Source organism: Trachurus japonicus, chromosome 22 (genome assembly GCF_045865225.1).
Source record: "Trachurus japonicus isolate A0001 chromosome 22, Traja_1.0".
Classification (NCBI taxonomy): Eukaryota; Metazoa; Chordata; class Actinopteri; order Carangiformes; family Carangidae; genus Trachurus; species Trachurus japonicus.
Window position 1 is genome coordinate 4,465,721 of NC_140928.1, and position 13,314 is coordinate 4,479,034.

General features: G+C 42.5%; 1 protein-coding gene and 1 long non-coding RNA gene across 3 annotated transcripts; one reads left to right on the forward strand and one right to left on the reverse strand.

The window, feature by feature from the left end:
• Nucleotides 1-346: 346 nt before the first annotated feature.
• On the reverse strand, nucleotides 347-1,929 carry LOC146963265 (uncharacterized). Its single transcript, XR_015034734.1, has 4 exons — nucleotides 1,887-1,929; nucleotides 1,544-1,624; nucleotides 1,318-1,433; nucleotides 347-427 (listed from the first exon to the last, which is right to left on the reverse strand). It is a non-coding gene; the product is annotated as an uncharacterized LOC146963265 (long non-coding RNA).
• A 1,696-nt stretch (nucleotides 1,930-3,625) lies between these two features.
• On the forward strand, nucleotides 3,626-7,898 carry LOC146963266 (E3 ubiquitin-protein ligase TRIM39-like). Of its 2 annotated transcripts, XM_085767327.1 has the most exons (2): nucleotides 3,626-4,822; nucleotides 7,500-7,898. In XM_085767327.1, the coding sequence occupies exons 1-2, from the start codon at nucleotides 3,626-3,628 to the stop codon at nucleotides 7,695-7,697; spliced, it is 1,395 nt and encodes a 464-aa protein (XP_085623453.1). In that variant the 3' UTR covers nucleotides 7,698-7,898. The 2 variants fall into 2 exon arrangements, with proteins under 2 accessions (XP_085623453.1, XP_085623452.1); XM_085767326.1 differs by lacking the exon at nucleotides 7,500-7,898 and having other exon boundaries at nucleotides 3,626-5,029.
• The last annotated feature ends 5,416 nt before the right edge of the window (nucleotides 7,899-13,314 follow it).

Consider the following 13,314-nt stretch of genomic DNA (forward strand, 5'->3'; position numbering starts at 1 on the left):
ACTTAAGTCAGTGAGCATTCAGGGCTTGAGTCTTTAGGGGGCGGATTGGAACTGGGCCTATAGTGTGGGTCAGCTGATGTGTGGATATACATACATATTTAGAGCACAAAGAATAATGCCATGATGGCATAACTCTTATATGATACACACCTGCTCATCAAGGCTGGAGCTATTCCCCTAGTCCTCCTCGTTGTCCTCGCCTTTGCTGCATTCAGCTGAGACCGACCACAGATGCCCTTTCCTGGTGCATACAAAGACAAAAAGTTTCTAGTGTTATTTTAAAAATAAACTTTCAAGTAGTACAAGAAGTTCAATGAGAATCTATGTGGAAAATACACAAAAGCACTTACTGTACATGCTTGGCCCTCATTTGGAAGTCATCATCATTGCAGAGAAGCACCCGTCAAAGTAGCCCCCTTCCTCAGAGCTGGAGAAAATAAAAAATAAAAACAGTACATTGGTCACACCATGTCCATTTATGTCCATCTCAGTTGAATGAACCCAAACATGTTGCAAAAATGTTGCATTTTGTCATTATTGTGTGTCTCCTGCACCCACTCCCCATTTAACTAACTAACGCAAGCCAAAATAGTTTTGGCTCACTGAAAGATGACGGCAAAAATGGACGCATCTGTCCTTTTGGTTGTTTAACACGGCTGAAAATCATCATCTATTAATGGAGTTTCCGCTCCTGCCCGCTCCCGTTGATTTTTTATTCCCGTCCCGTCCCAATCACAGGATTAATAAAACTTTGACTCCCATCCCGCGAGAATCACGTGACCCGTGGGAATTTCCAACAAGTGTCATCCTCTATTCTGCGCACAGCTTGTCCACCTTGAAAGAGCTTATCACCCACTCCATAAAACTCTGGTTAAAACGGTGTTCAAACACACTTTGCCAGTCTGTTGACAGAATAATTGAAAATACACTTATATGTAGAATTAAAGGTGGCAATTGTAAATATTGCATAAGCCAGCCCACCCTGGCATACTCCATTTTCTGCCAGCATCCATATGAAGTTTAGGCGAGAGTTCTCAGGTGGTGTTATGTTGCGTGTGTTGGAAATATGATTGGTAAGAGCACCGGTGTGATGCTGCACTGAGCTAATTTAAGGTGGTACTGTGGCTTAAATCAGGCCCTGTGAAAATCACATTCTAAATGAAGTATTATGGTGATGTTGAGGTGTGCAGGCCTACGACTACAACTACTACAGACTTCAGAAAGCTTCTTGGACTGGTACATCCGCATAGAAATCCTAACATGATGTTTTTCTACCAAAATAAGAATAATGATGCACAAATTATCACGATCACATACCAAATCCTGGCTCTTGTTCATCAAGCATCTCCACACCGGTCTCCTCAAGGACACAGAGATGATCATCACGTTTTCTCCATCGTGGCAGGTCTGATGCCTTTGTCCTCTTTTTTGACCTAAAAAAAAAACACAATATAATCAAAGTAATGCAGTTAACCACACAGAATTCCTGCACAAATGCATCATAATATCTGATCCCCATGCATGGAATAAGATATTAAATTACCTTTGTGTCAGGCTCTTCGTTTTACTGAGCATCTCATTGAACTCAGCTTCAGCTGTAGCCATTGTAGGTATTATCTGTTACCTGTAAAACAGTGAGAAAAGTACAGTGAGGGCTGGCATGTAGCATTAATGTTAGCCTAGCTATGTTAACGTTAGCCTAATCATTAAAATCTACATCAAACAGTGCAGCTAGTAAAGTCAGCCAGTTTAACAACTTTGATCAACCACATCTCTCAAACTTTGTTTGTGGTTGACGACACTGGCTGGTTTTTGGAGGTAAAATAGCTTTAACTGTTAATTATTTAATCACAATTTTCCATGTTGTTTGTTTAGGCCTACGTTACCTGAACGGGGGCTGCCTGTCGGTGAGACGATGACGGACTTGCCGGAAGCTACGTCAGTCACAATGAAATCAGCTGATCGTTCACTGTAACCATAGCAACGATGGAAATCTGAGCTCAACTTGTTAATATAATACATCCATGATGCACAGCTCCACCACTTCCTGGATTTAAGGCAGGTCCTTCATTTCCTGTCTTACATTATTGGACACACTGATTAATCCAGGTGTGTCTGAGTAGTCACAATGGTCAGACACACCTGGATTAATCAGGTTGTCCAATAATGTAAGACAGGAAATGAAGGACCTGCCTTAAATTCAGGAAGTGGTGGAGCTGTGCAGAAGAGACGATCAGATTCAGCTTCAGACCAAACCAACAACTTCCTGTGAGTGAGTCCAGCTACAACACTGCTGCTTCAACCTGCTGACACTCCACACACTGAAGGTGAGTTTGCCATTCCAACGGCCCGCCCGCGGGCCCCCGGGGGGTTTTAAACAGGGAGGTGTCATACAGGATGTCACCAGTCACTTGAAATAGTCATGCCACATATCGTTGGAAAGCTAAAACTCTTGTGATTAAAGATATGCCGACCATTCCTAAATATAATCATCACAGCAACACTCGAATCAGACTATAAACATGCTAACAAAGTTCGTAAAAAGCCGATATAACTCACGATTTGTGTCAGGGCAGGCTCAGGATCACAGGGTTTCCCCACAAACTTGGTGTCGTTACATTCAGAAAAGTCCAGTAAATCCAATCCAGTAAAACACACGGTTGTACCGGTAGATAGCCTCATCCCGCTGCTGCATCTTATGAAATTACGCATTGTATATCCAGTAAATCCGTTTATTTCTCCTCGTAAGTCCGGCGTTTACATGAAAACAATGTTTATTTCACTTCACAAAATGGCGCTGCGCTCTGACCTTTCGATTGACAGCTCACTCGACCAATCACAAGCTCCCTGTCCCCGGCTGCCGCCTGCAATAGCGAATGAGTGGCTGTGTCTGTATGAGGAACATCCCCTTCGACAGCGCTGAATGGCTTCAGCCAATAGAAACCGATCCCGATGGCACTGATGCATTGAATAGCCAATGAAATTCCGAAAAAAACGATGTGCTGCATTCACGGTCCCTGGGAAAAGGCAGCACTGCCATTTTCATGCGTAACTTTGCAAAAGCTGCACTTTGGCGCATGTATTGTTTCTCAATGGCAATTTTAGGAAAACGCCTAGATATACACTTAGAAAAACATGTGTAAAATACTAATTTTTAGCAGGATTGTTATCAAATTTGAACTGGGGCCAGGTAAGGCTTCATGCTGTGGTCCCATTGTGTTTTCCAGCTAAAATTCTCAGCTACACTCATCTTCAGGCATCTGATTGCAACAAAAAAATTCAGGCGAGAATAAAAACATTCTAATTCAGTGTGTTCCAACTTAGATTACTCAATGATAATAGCACTTATAGTGATTATTTCAGTTTGGGGAAAAACTTCAGAGTGTTACCTTTCAAAAGAGACCAAGCCCATCCATATATTCTCCAAACAGTTCAAGAACAGCATTCAATTTACTTTGAGTACGCCTTGGATAGGCGAATATTACAGAATTTATAGGAGTGGTAAGAGGCTAAAACCTGGACTCAGAGTCACAGTAAACTTCAGTCAAGTCTGTAGAGGAGGGAGGGGAGCCACGACTAACTCTATTTCCTGTCTGCTGTGTTTTCAGCTTCACTCACAGACTAAATGGCTTCCAGATTAGAGGAGGATCTCTGCTGTCCGGTCTGTACGGAGGTCTTCAGAGATCCTGTTGTTCTGTCCTGCAGCCACAGCTTCTGTAAAGGCTGTCTGAAGAGCTGGTGGAGAGAGAAACAAGATCGACTGTGTCCAGTTTGTAAGAGAAGATCTTCAAAGTATCATCCACCTTGTAACCTGGTGTTGAAGAACCTGTGTGAGAGCTTCTTACAGCAGAGAGAGCAGAGATCTTCAGAGGCTCTCTGCAGTCTGCACTCTGAGAAACTCAAACTCTTCTGTCTGGACCATCAGGAACCAGTGTGTCTCATCTGCAGACATTCAGAAACACACACCAACCACAGAATCAGACCCATCAATGAAGCTGCTTCGAAACTCAAGAAGGAACTTGAGGAAACTCTGGAGCCCTTAAAGAAGAAGTTAAAGGGTTTTGAAGAAGTTCAAGTGGAGTTTGATCAAACAGCAGAACACATTAAGGACCAGGCCCGACACACAGAGAGGCAGATTAAGGAGCAGTTTAAGAAGCTTCACCAGTTCCTAGAAGAGGAAGAGGAGGCCAGGATGGCTGCACTGAGGGAGGAAGAGGAGCAGAAGAGTCAGAGGATGAAGGAGAAGATGGAGGCTCTGAGCAGAGAGATAGCAGCTCTTTCACACACAGTCAGAGCCACAGAGGACGAGCTGAGAGCTGAAGACGTCTCATTCCTGCTCAACTACAAGGCTGCAGTGGAAAGAGTCCAGCAGCGCCCCCTGCTGGAGGATCCACAGCTGGACTCAGGAGCTCTGATAGACCAGGCCAAACACCTGGGCAACCTGACCTTCAACATCTGGAACAAGATGAAGGACATGGTCTCCTACAGTCCTGTGGTTCTGGACCCAAACACTGCTGAACCAGGACTCATCCTGTCTGAAGATCTGACCAGTGTGAGAGATGAAGGGGATGATCAGTCTCAGCTTCCTGACAATCCAGAGAGGATTGATGATTACCCCTCTGTCCTGGGCTCTGAGGGTTTTAACTCAGGGACTCACAGCTGGGATGTCGAGGTTGGAGACAATACCATCTGGAGACTGGGTGTGTTAACAGAGTCTGTGCAGAGGAAGGGAGATGAGATATGGTCTGGATTATGGGGAATAGGGTTTAATGAAGGTGAATATGAAGCATTTTCACCATCAGGTTTAGACATTTATCTCCCAGTGCAGAAGAAGTTCCAGAGGATCAGAGTGAATCTGGACTTGAACAGAGGAAAACTGTCGTACTCTGATCCTGATACTAACACACACATACACACCTTCACACACACTTTCACTCAGAAGATGTTTCCATACATTTACACTATTGATAAACCCCCAGTGAAGCTGTTACCAGTGAAGGTGTCAGTGACAGTGGAGCAGAGCAGTTAGAGATAAAGAGGATGATCATATTTATAATGTTGTTTATTTCTTAAAGGAAAAAGTCAGTGAATTGAACCTGTTAAACTTCACCTGTCCTCCTGCTGTCTCATTATTACACTTTTCCTTTACTTTTTTTTTTTTTTTTAAACTACTTTTCATGGGTTAAATATGTTCACTCTCAACACTCAATTACTGAACATTTGATTCTTCTTCTCTAGAAGAAGATCTGGAGTTATTCCTAGGATGAAAAAATATCAAACATGAAAAGTTGAAAAGTGATTCTTGTTTAATTACATATGTAAAAAGTTTGTATCTGTTCACATTAAATGATCTAAAATGTATTAACGTGTCAGTTCATCACAAAATCTGAATGTACATTTGTTCCTGTTTTTCATTAACATAATAAAATATTGCCTTGACTTGGATTCATATTCAGCTTCGTCTTTAACGTCTCCTGCATCTACACAACATCCCGTTCTCTTTATAATTAGCAGCAGAGGAGGACGAAGTGTTGAGATGAAGTACTGACACCACACTGTGTACAAGTACTCTGCACAGGTACAAGTACTGCACTTAAACAGTTGCTCCCTTCCACACAAAGAATTAAGATATTCACACCAAAGTTTTTCTAACAGGTAAAGCAGCTTTCTGAACACAATTATGTCAAGTTTCAAAGCTGTCAGAGCTGGTGTTATTAATCTACATGAGTTTATATGTCTTGAATCACACGCACACACGATATGGTATGACAAGGAAATGTGTACGGTATATAAACTTTTTTTTTTGTTTTTACATCCCTATGCAAACAGTAATTCATTTATCAAAAAACACATGAAAAGACGCTTTTTAAAACAAGGCACATGCCTAGAACTGCTCCTCTACATTAATCTGGACTAACCTGTTCAACATTCAGCCATTTTTCAAAGCTCCGCCCCCCTCACATGACTCACCTGAAAAAAACCAAGTTAGTTATTGATAGTGAGGACAAAGTCCCAGGAATAACTTTATTGGACTTCGTCAGTCCCAGAGACGCAGACTGAAGAAGAGACGATCAGATTCAGCTTCAGACCAAACCAACAACTTCCTGTGAGTGAGTCCAGCTACAACACTGCTGCTTCACCCTGCTGACACTCCACACACTGAAGGTGAGTTTGACTAAAACCTGGACTCAGAGTCACAGTAAACTTCAGTCAAGTCAGTAGAGGAGGGAGGGGAGCCATGACTGACTCTACTTCCTGTCTGCTGTGTTTTCAGCTTCACTCACAGACTAAATGGCTTCCAGATTAGAGGAGGATTTCTACTGTCCGGTCTGTACGGAGGTCTTCAGAGATCCTGTTGTTCTGTCCTGCAGCCACAGCTTCTGTAAAGACTGTCTGAAGAGCTGGTGGAAGGAGAAACAAGATCAACTCTGTCCAGTTTGTAAGAGAAGATCTTCAAAGGATCATCCACCTCGTAACCTGGTGTTGAAGAACCTGTGTGAGAGCTTCTTACAGCAGAGAGAGCAGAGATCTTCAGAGGTTCTCTGCAGTCTGCACTCTGAGAAACTCAAACTCTTCTGTCTGGACCATCAGCAGCCAGTGTGTCTCATCTGCAGAGATTCAGACAAACACACACCAACCACAGAATCAGACCCATCAATGAAGCTGCTTCTAAATTTAAGAAGGAACTTGAGGAAACTCTGGAGCCCTTAAAGAAGAAGTTAAAGGGTTTTAAAAGAGTTAAAGTGAAGTTTGATCAAACAGCAGAACACATTAAGGTCCAGGCCCGACACACAGAGAGGCAGATTAAGGAGCAGTTTAAGAAGCTTCACCAGTTTCTAGAAGAGGAAGAGGAGGCCAGGATGGCTGCACTGAGGGAGGAAGAGGAGCAGAAGAGTCAGAGGATGAAGGAGAAGATGGAGGCTCTGAGCAGAGAGATAGCAGCTCTTTCACACACAGTCAGAGCCACAGAGGACGAGCTGAGAGCTGAAGACGTCTCATTCCTGCTCAACTACAAGGCTGCAGTGGAAAGAGTCCAGCAGCGCCCCCTGCTGGAGGATCCACAGCTGGACTCAGGAGCTCTGATAGACCAGGCCAAACACCTGGGCAACCTGACCTTCAACATCTGGAACAAGATGAAGGACATGGTCTCCTACAGTCCTGTGGTTCTGGACCCAAACACTGCTCATCCAGATATCATCCTGTCTGAAGATCTGACCAGTGTGAGAGATGAAGGGGATGATCAGTCTCAGCTTCCTGACAATCCAGAGAGGATTGATAATTACTACTCTGTCCTGGGCTCTGAGGGTTTTAACTCAGGGACTCACAGCTGGGATGTCGAGGTTGGAGACAATACCATCTGGAGACTGGGTGTGGTGACAGAGTCTGTGCAGAGGAAGGAAAAGAAGATGAGGTCTGGTTCATGGGGAATATGGTTTGATAGAGGTGAATATGGAGCAGGTTCACCATCAGGTCCAGACATTTATTTCCCAGAGCAGAAGAAGCTCCAGAGGATCAGAGTGAATCTGGACTTGAACAGAGGAAAACTGTCGTTCTCTGATCCTGATACTAACACACACATACACACCTTCACACACACTTTCACTCAGAAGATGTTTCCATACATTAACACTATTGTTAACCTCCCATTGAAGCTGTTACCAGTGAAGTTGTCAGTGACAGTGGAGCAGAGCAGTTAGAGATAAAGAGGATGATCATATTTATAATGTTGTTTATTTCTTAAAGGGAAAAGTCAGTGAATTGAACCTGTTAAACTTCACCTGTCCTCCTGCTGCCTTATTATTACACTTTTCCTTTTTTATCTACTTTTCATTTGTTAAAATATTTTCACTCTTATCACTCAATTACTGAAAATTTGATTCTTCTTCTCCAGAAGAAGATCTGGAGTTATTCTCCAAATGAAAAAATGTCAAACATGAAAAGTTGAAAAGTGATTCTTGTTTAATTACATATGTAAAAAGTTTGTATCTGTTAACATGAAATGATCTAAAATGTATTAACGTATCACTTCATCACAAAAGCTGAATGTACATTTGTTCCTGTTTGTCATCAACATAATAAAATGTTGTCTTGACTTGGATTCATATTCAGCTTCGTCTTTAACGTCTCCTGCATCCACACAACATCCCATTCTCTTTATAATTAGCAGCAGAGCTGGACGAAGTGTACTGACAGTGACACTAATAAAAACTAATGAAAATGTTTAAATTGTGTAACTGTTGGAGACAGTATTTCATGAAGTTTATGAAGTGTTTTAAAAAGATTAATAAATTGACATATAAATTCATGATAATAAGAGAGTTAAAAAGAGCTTACGTTTATAAATAAGTTGATTAAAAAGTTGTTGTGATATTTAAAAAACCTTCATGTGAGGACATTTTATTTTGAAAGTGTGTGGTCACATGACCCCTGGTCTGTTGTGAGGGTGAACTGTGGGATTGTGGGTCAGAAGTAAAATGCGGGACCACAGAGAATGGTGGCAGGAAGTCATGCCACTGAACACTCAGAGATAAATACACTGCGTTCAAGAGGCGCAAACGGTAATTATGGTTTGGTTTCATATGTATTTTATTTGTGGTTTTGTACAAAATGCTTTGAGAATACAGTGGACACTTCATGTGTTTGTTTACGTTGAGTGGAACGTCCAGTGTTGTCCGAAACCTAGATAAAGGATTAAGCCGGGATATGTTGGTTATCCTGGCCTAATTTAGCCTCAAGTCGGTTGTTGGAAAGCTGGATACCTTTATCCTGGTCAAGTTACTATGGCGAATTATTCTCTGCAGCTAGCCTGCTCCAGACCATAATAACAGCCAGGCTTAGTTGATTCTGTTGTCTTTATCGGTCAAGTCAGCAGTCACTCTGATCAGAAATCTATGTGTTTCATACATGTTCTTATGTACATATTGGCCTGAATTATAAACAAATAAAATGCATTAACAATAATAAAAAAACATGAAACATTTACAATATTTATTAGGCTTTTTTTTTTTTTCATAATTAGGCCTTCAAAATTATTTTCATAAAATATGTTACGATTATATTGGCCTAAATATTGGTTGAGGTAAGAAAATAAGAATAAAATTGAGTGAGTGTGAGCACCTTCCAAATAATTTTTTTTTTTTTTTTTAAGTATATTTTTTGGCTTTTTGCCTTTATTTGATAGTGATGACAATAGAGATAGACAGGAAATGGGGAGGCAGAGAGAGGGGGAACGACACGCAGGAAAGGTCTGCCCGACGCGGGATTCGAACCAGGGACGCCTGCGGCGAGGACTGCAGCCTCAACATGGGGCGGCCGCTCTACCCACTGCGCCACGCATCGCCCCCCCTTCCAAATAATTTATACACATCGTCATCATTGTTATCGGCAATTTATTGAAGCACCAAACAGCATAATGTTCTAATATTTAATTAATTTTCACCTGTTGCACATTTGGCCATGTGCTGTATAAACTTTACTTCAGATTTGTGCAATTAATCATCTTCCACTGCTCATCATTAAGGCAAAGTGCACAACTGTTAATTTGTGAAAGGAATTTGAGTTGTGATTATAAATTTGGTTTATTAAATTAGTCCGCAGTTGTCTGCCGTGCTCTCTCTGAGCTTTACGACAGCAGCGGTGCTTTTTTTTTTTTTAAGAGAGGTGTGTCCCCTGACATCAGCATTAAAGGGGACCTATTATGCTTTTCCAGCTTTTCAGACTTCCATATATGTTTAAAATGTTGGATAATGGTTCTAGAGGCCGTGGAAGTGTCATATCATGAGGTTAATGCATTTGGAGGTAAACCCTGCTAGATGATTGGGATTTCTACTGACTTTTTTTTTTTTTTTTTTACTCGGTTGCACTGACTTTTTTTTGACATGAGCTCGCGTCGACGTCATGGCGTGCCGGACTCCCCTACATGGTCATGCCGAGGTCTCTGCTCCAGCCGGCCCCGCCTCCCCCCATGCTGCTCTGTTGTGCCTGGTGTCACAGCGGAGAGCGGAGCGGACTACTTCCTGCTTCTTCCCTGCATGTTTTAGCGCTGTAGCGCCACTTTACTAAGTTTTATTTAGAAGTTTACGCCGACGTGTCATGTAAGTGAAGCTGTACCTGTGTGAGAAGCGACGTACCGCCGGGGTGACGTTGTTCGCCGGACCGACGTAACGCTGGACCGCCGGAGCACCGGAGCTCCGGAGCTGCAGCGGCTCCTCACACAGGCAGAGCCCGTCTGCAGGCCTCCTTGGCCGGGCAGACGTCCATGCTCATCGCGGTAGAGAAAACCATCGCTAATAAACATACCCGCAGGTTTTTTAGACGTTTACCACCGTGTGGTTATTCTTTTTAGGAGATAAATGTTGGTCTCATTGATGAAATCTTACAATTGTGGCTGTTGAATTAGTTTGAATGAAAAGAGAAGCTGTGAGGAGGAGGAGGATAGAGAGGAGCAGTGCTGCAGAGCTCTGTAGTCTATGTGCACAAATCACCACATTTACATCAATAAATAACTGTTTTACAATGAACTGACCATTCTGCATATATTTTTAATTTATTTTATATATTTATTTTTGCATTTTTATATTACATGTTACATGGTTACAGTAGCCTACATGGCAAAGACTACTCCATACCATCTTTGGTTAGGGTGAGACTAGGTCATGGGCACATTTCATTACACAATGTAGACTGGTCAGATGCAGACTGGAGATCTGGCACTTTGCCTACTGCAGATTTAGCTTTTGTTTGCATACTACATTTTGGCCAAATCAGTATAGGTACTAGTAGTAGACATCGTCATGGTAACGCAATGCTGAGGGAGTGGTTCATTTGCATTTAAAGGGAGGGGCCACTGAAACAGACCGTTTTGCAGAGCCCTGTTTTTGAGAATGCTGTGATGTTTGATCTTTGGGGTATTTTGACCGAAGCACGTCACAGACATGTCTTTAAGACACCCAGGAACTATTTTAGTTTGTGCAAAAAGGAGCATAATAGGTCCCCTTTAAATGATCCACAAACAGAAACTTAACAGAGCTGCTGCATCATCCTGCAGAACTTTCAGTTTGACAAAGCTCCGCCCCCTCACATAGCTCATAGAACAGGAAACTGCTGCACTTCCTCTTCAGCCCCAGAGACGCAGACTGAAGAAGAGACGATCAGATTCAGCTTCAGACCAAACGAACAACTTTCTGTGAGTGAGTCCAGCTACAACACTGCTGCTTCAACCTGCTGACACTCCACACACTGAAGGTGAGTTTGACTAAAACCTGGACTCAGAGTCACAGTAAACTTCAGTCAAGTCAGTAGAGGAGGGAGGGGAGCCATGACCGACTCTACTTCTGTGTTTTCAGCTTCACTCACAGACTCAATGGCTTCCAGACTAGAGGAGGATCTCTGCTGTCCGGTCTGCACATCGACTGAGGAAAAACTCCATGGAAACCCTTTTAACAGGGAAAAATCTGAGAAACCTCAGGGTGAGCAACAGAGGAGGGATCCCTCACCCAGGACGGACAGACGTGCAATAGATGTTGTTACAGACAAGAAAACAAGCTGTGGAGCAGAGCAGTTAGAGATAAAGAGGATGCTCATACTTATCTTAAAGGATAATTTCCGTTTTTTACGACCTGGACCTTATTTCTAGCATAAAAATTCGATCACTTACTCACCCAGACAACTTTGGTGTCATTTGGAGTCATTTTGACGAAATTAGCCCCAGTGGAGCGGCGCGTATATCCGTATAATGCGAGAACACGCGGCACGCAATGCAGTCTCTAAAAAACACATTATCTTATTATCTTATTAAACAGTTGCTCCCTTCCACACAAAGAATCAAGATATTCACACCCAAGTTTTTCTAACAGGTAAAGCAGCTTTAAACTATTTAAGACTTATATTAACACAAATATATCACTTACTTCTGCTTTAAATAGTTATATCTTCCGACAGCAATCACTTACATAGAGTGTTTGGTCTGAAACACGGGTCTGTCAGTCACTCTGCTCTGCTCTGAGCCGAGGAGAAAACTTTTCTCGTATCCTACAAGTTTTATCCAATGGGGAGAGAGAACGGCATGCAGGGCTGTGTGTGCAGCCAAGGGACGCTGTGAATGTGGTGACGTAGCGACGAGGACTGTTATGGTGCGTTCAAGGCAGCCCGTAACTCGTGTTTTTCCGACCTGTTAAGTTGTACCAGTTCGATCTGGTGCGACTTCACGGGTCGGAAGTTACGAGTGGCCGTTATAGTGACTTTCACCGGTAAAACAGGTCGGAAAAACACGAGTGGGTTGCCTGGAACGCTACAAAGTCGTAAGTTGTGACTTGAAGCTGTAATTTACGGTTTCAAAAGCCTGCCTGGAACGCAGCATTAGCCAAAACGACCGGATCGCTTACTTCTGCTTTAACATGTCAGTTCATCACAAAAGATGAATGTACATTCGTTCCTGTTTTTCATCAACATAATAAAATGTTGTCTTGACTTGGATTCATATTCAGCTTCGTCTTTAACGTCTCCTGCATCTACACAACATCCCATTCTCTTTATAATTAGCAGCAGAGGTGGAGGAAGTGTTGAGATGAAGTACTGACACCACACTGTGTACAAGTACTCGGCACACAGGTACAAGTACTGCACTTAAACAGTTGCTCCCTTCCACACAAAGAATCAAGATATTCACACCCAAGTTTTTCTAACAGGTAAAGCAGCTTTCTGACCACAATTATGTCAAGTTTCAAAGCTGTCAGAGTTTGTATTATTAATCTACATGAGTTTATATGTCTTAACTCCCACACACAACATGGTATGACAAGGAAATGTGTACGGTATATTACCTTTCTTTTTTTATTTTACATCCCCATGCACAACAGTTATTTATTTATTTATCAAAAAACACGTGAAAAGACCCTTTTTAAAACAAGGCACATGCCTAGAACTGCTCCTCTACATTAATCTGGACTAACCTGTTCAACATTCAGTCATTTTTCAAATCTCCGCCCCCTCACATGACTCACCTGAAAAAAACAGTAAACAGTGCATTGGACTCTGTCAGTCCTGAGACGCAGACTGAAGAAGAGACGATCAGATTCAGCTTCAGACCAAACTAACAACTTCCTGTGAGTGAGTCCAGCTACAACACTGCTGCTTCAACCTGCTGACACTCCACACACTGAAGGTGAGTTTGACTAAAACCTGGACTCAGAGTCACAGTAAACTTCAGTCAAGTCAGTAGAGGAGGGAGGGGAGCCATGACTGACTCTACTTCCTGTCTGCTGTGTTTTCAGCTTCACTCACAGACTCAATGGCTTCCAGATTGGAGGAGGATCT

What these genes read in the sequence shown, in the direction of transcription:
- LOC146963266 (XM_085767326.1), top strand. Translation starts at nt 3,626, where the DNA reads ATGGCTTCCAGATTAGAGGAGGATCTCTGCTGTCCGGTCTGTACGGAG.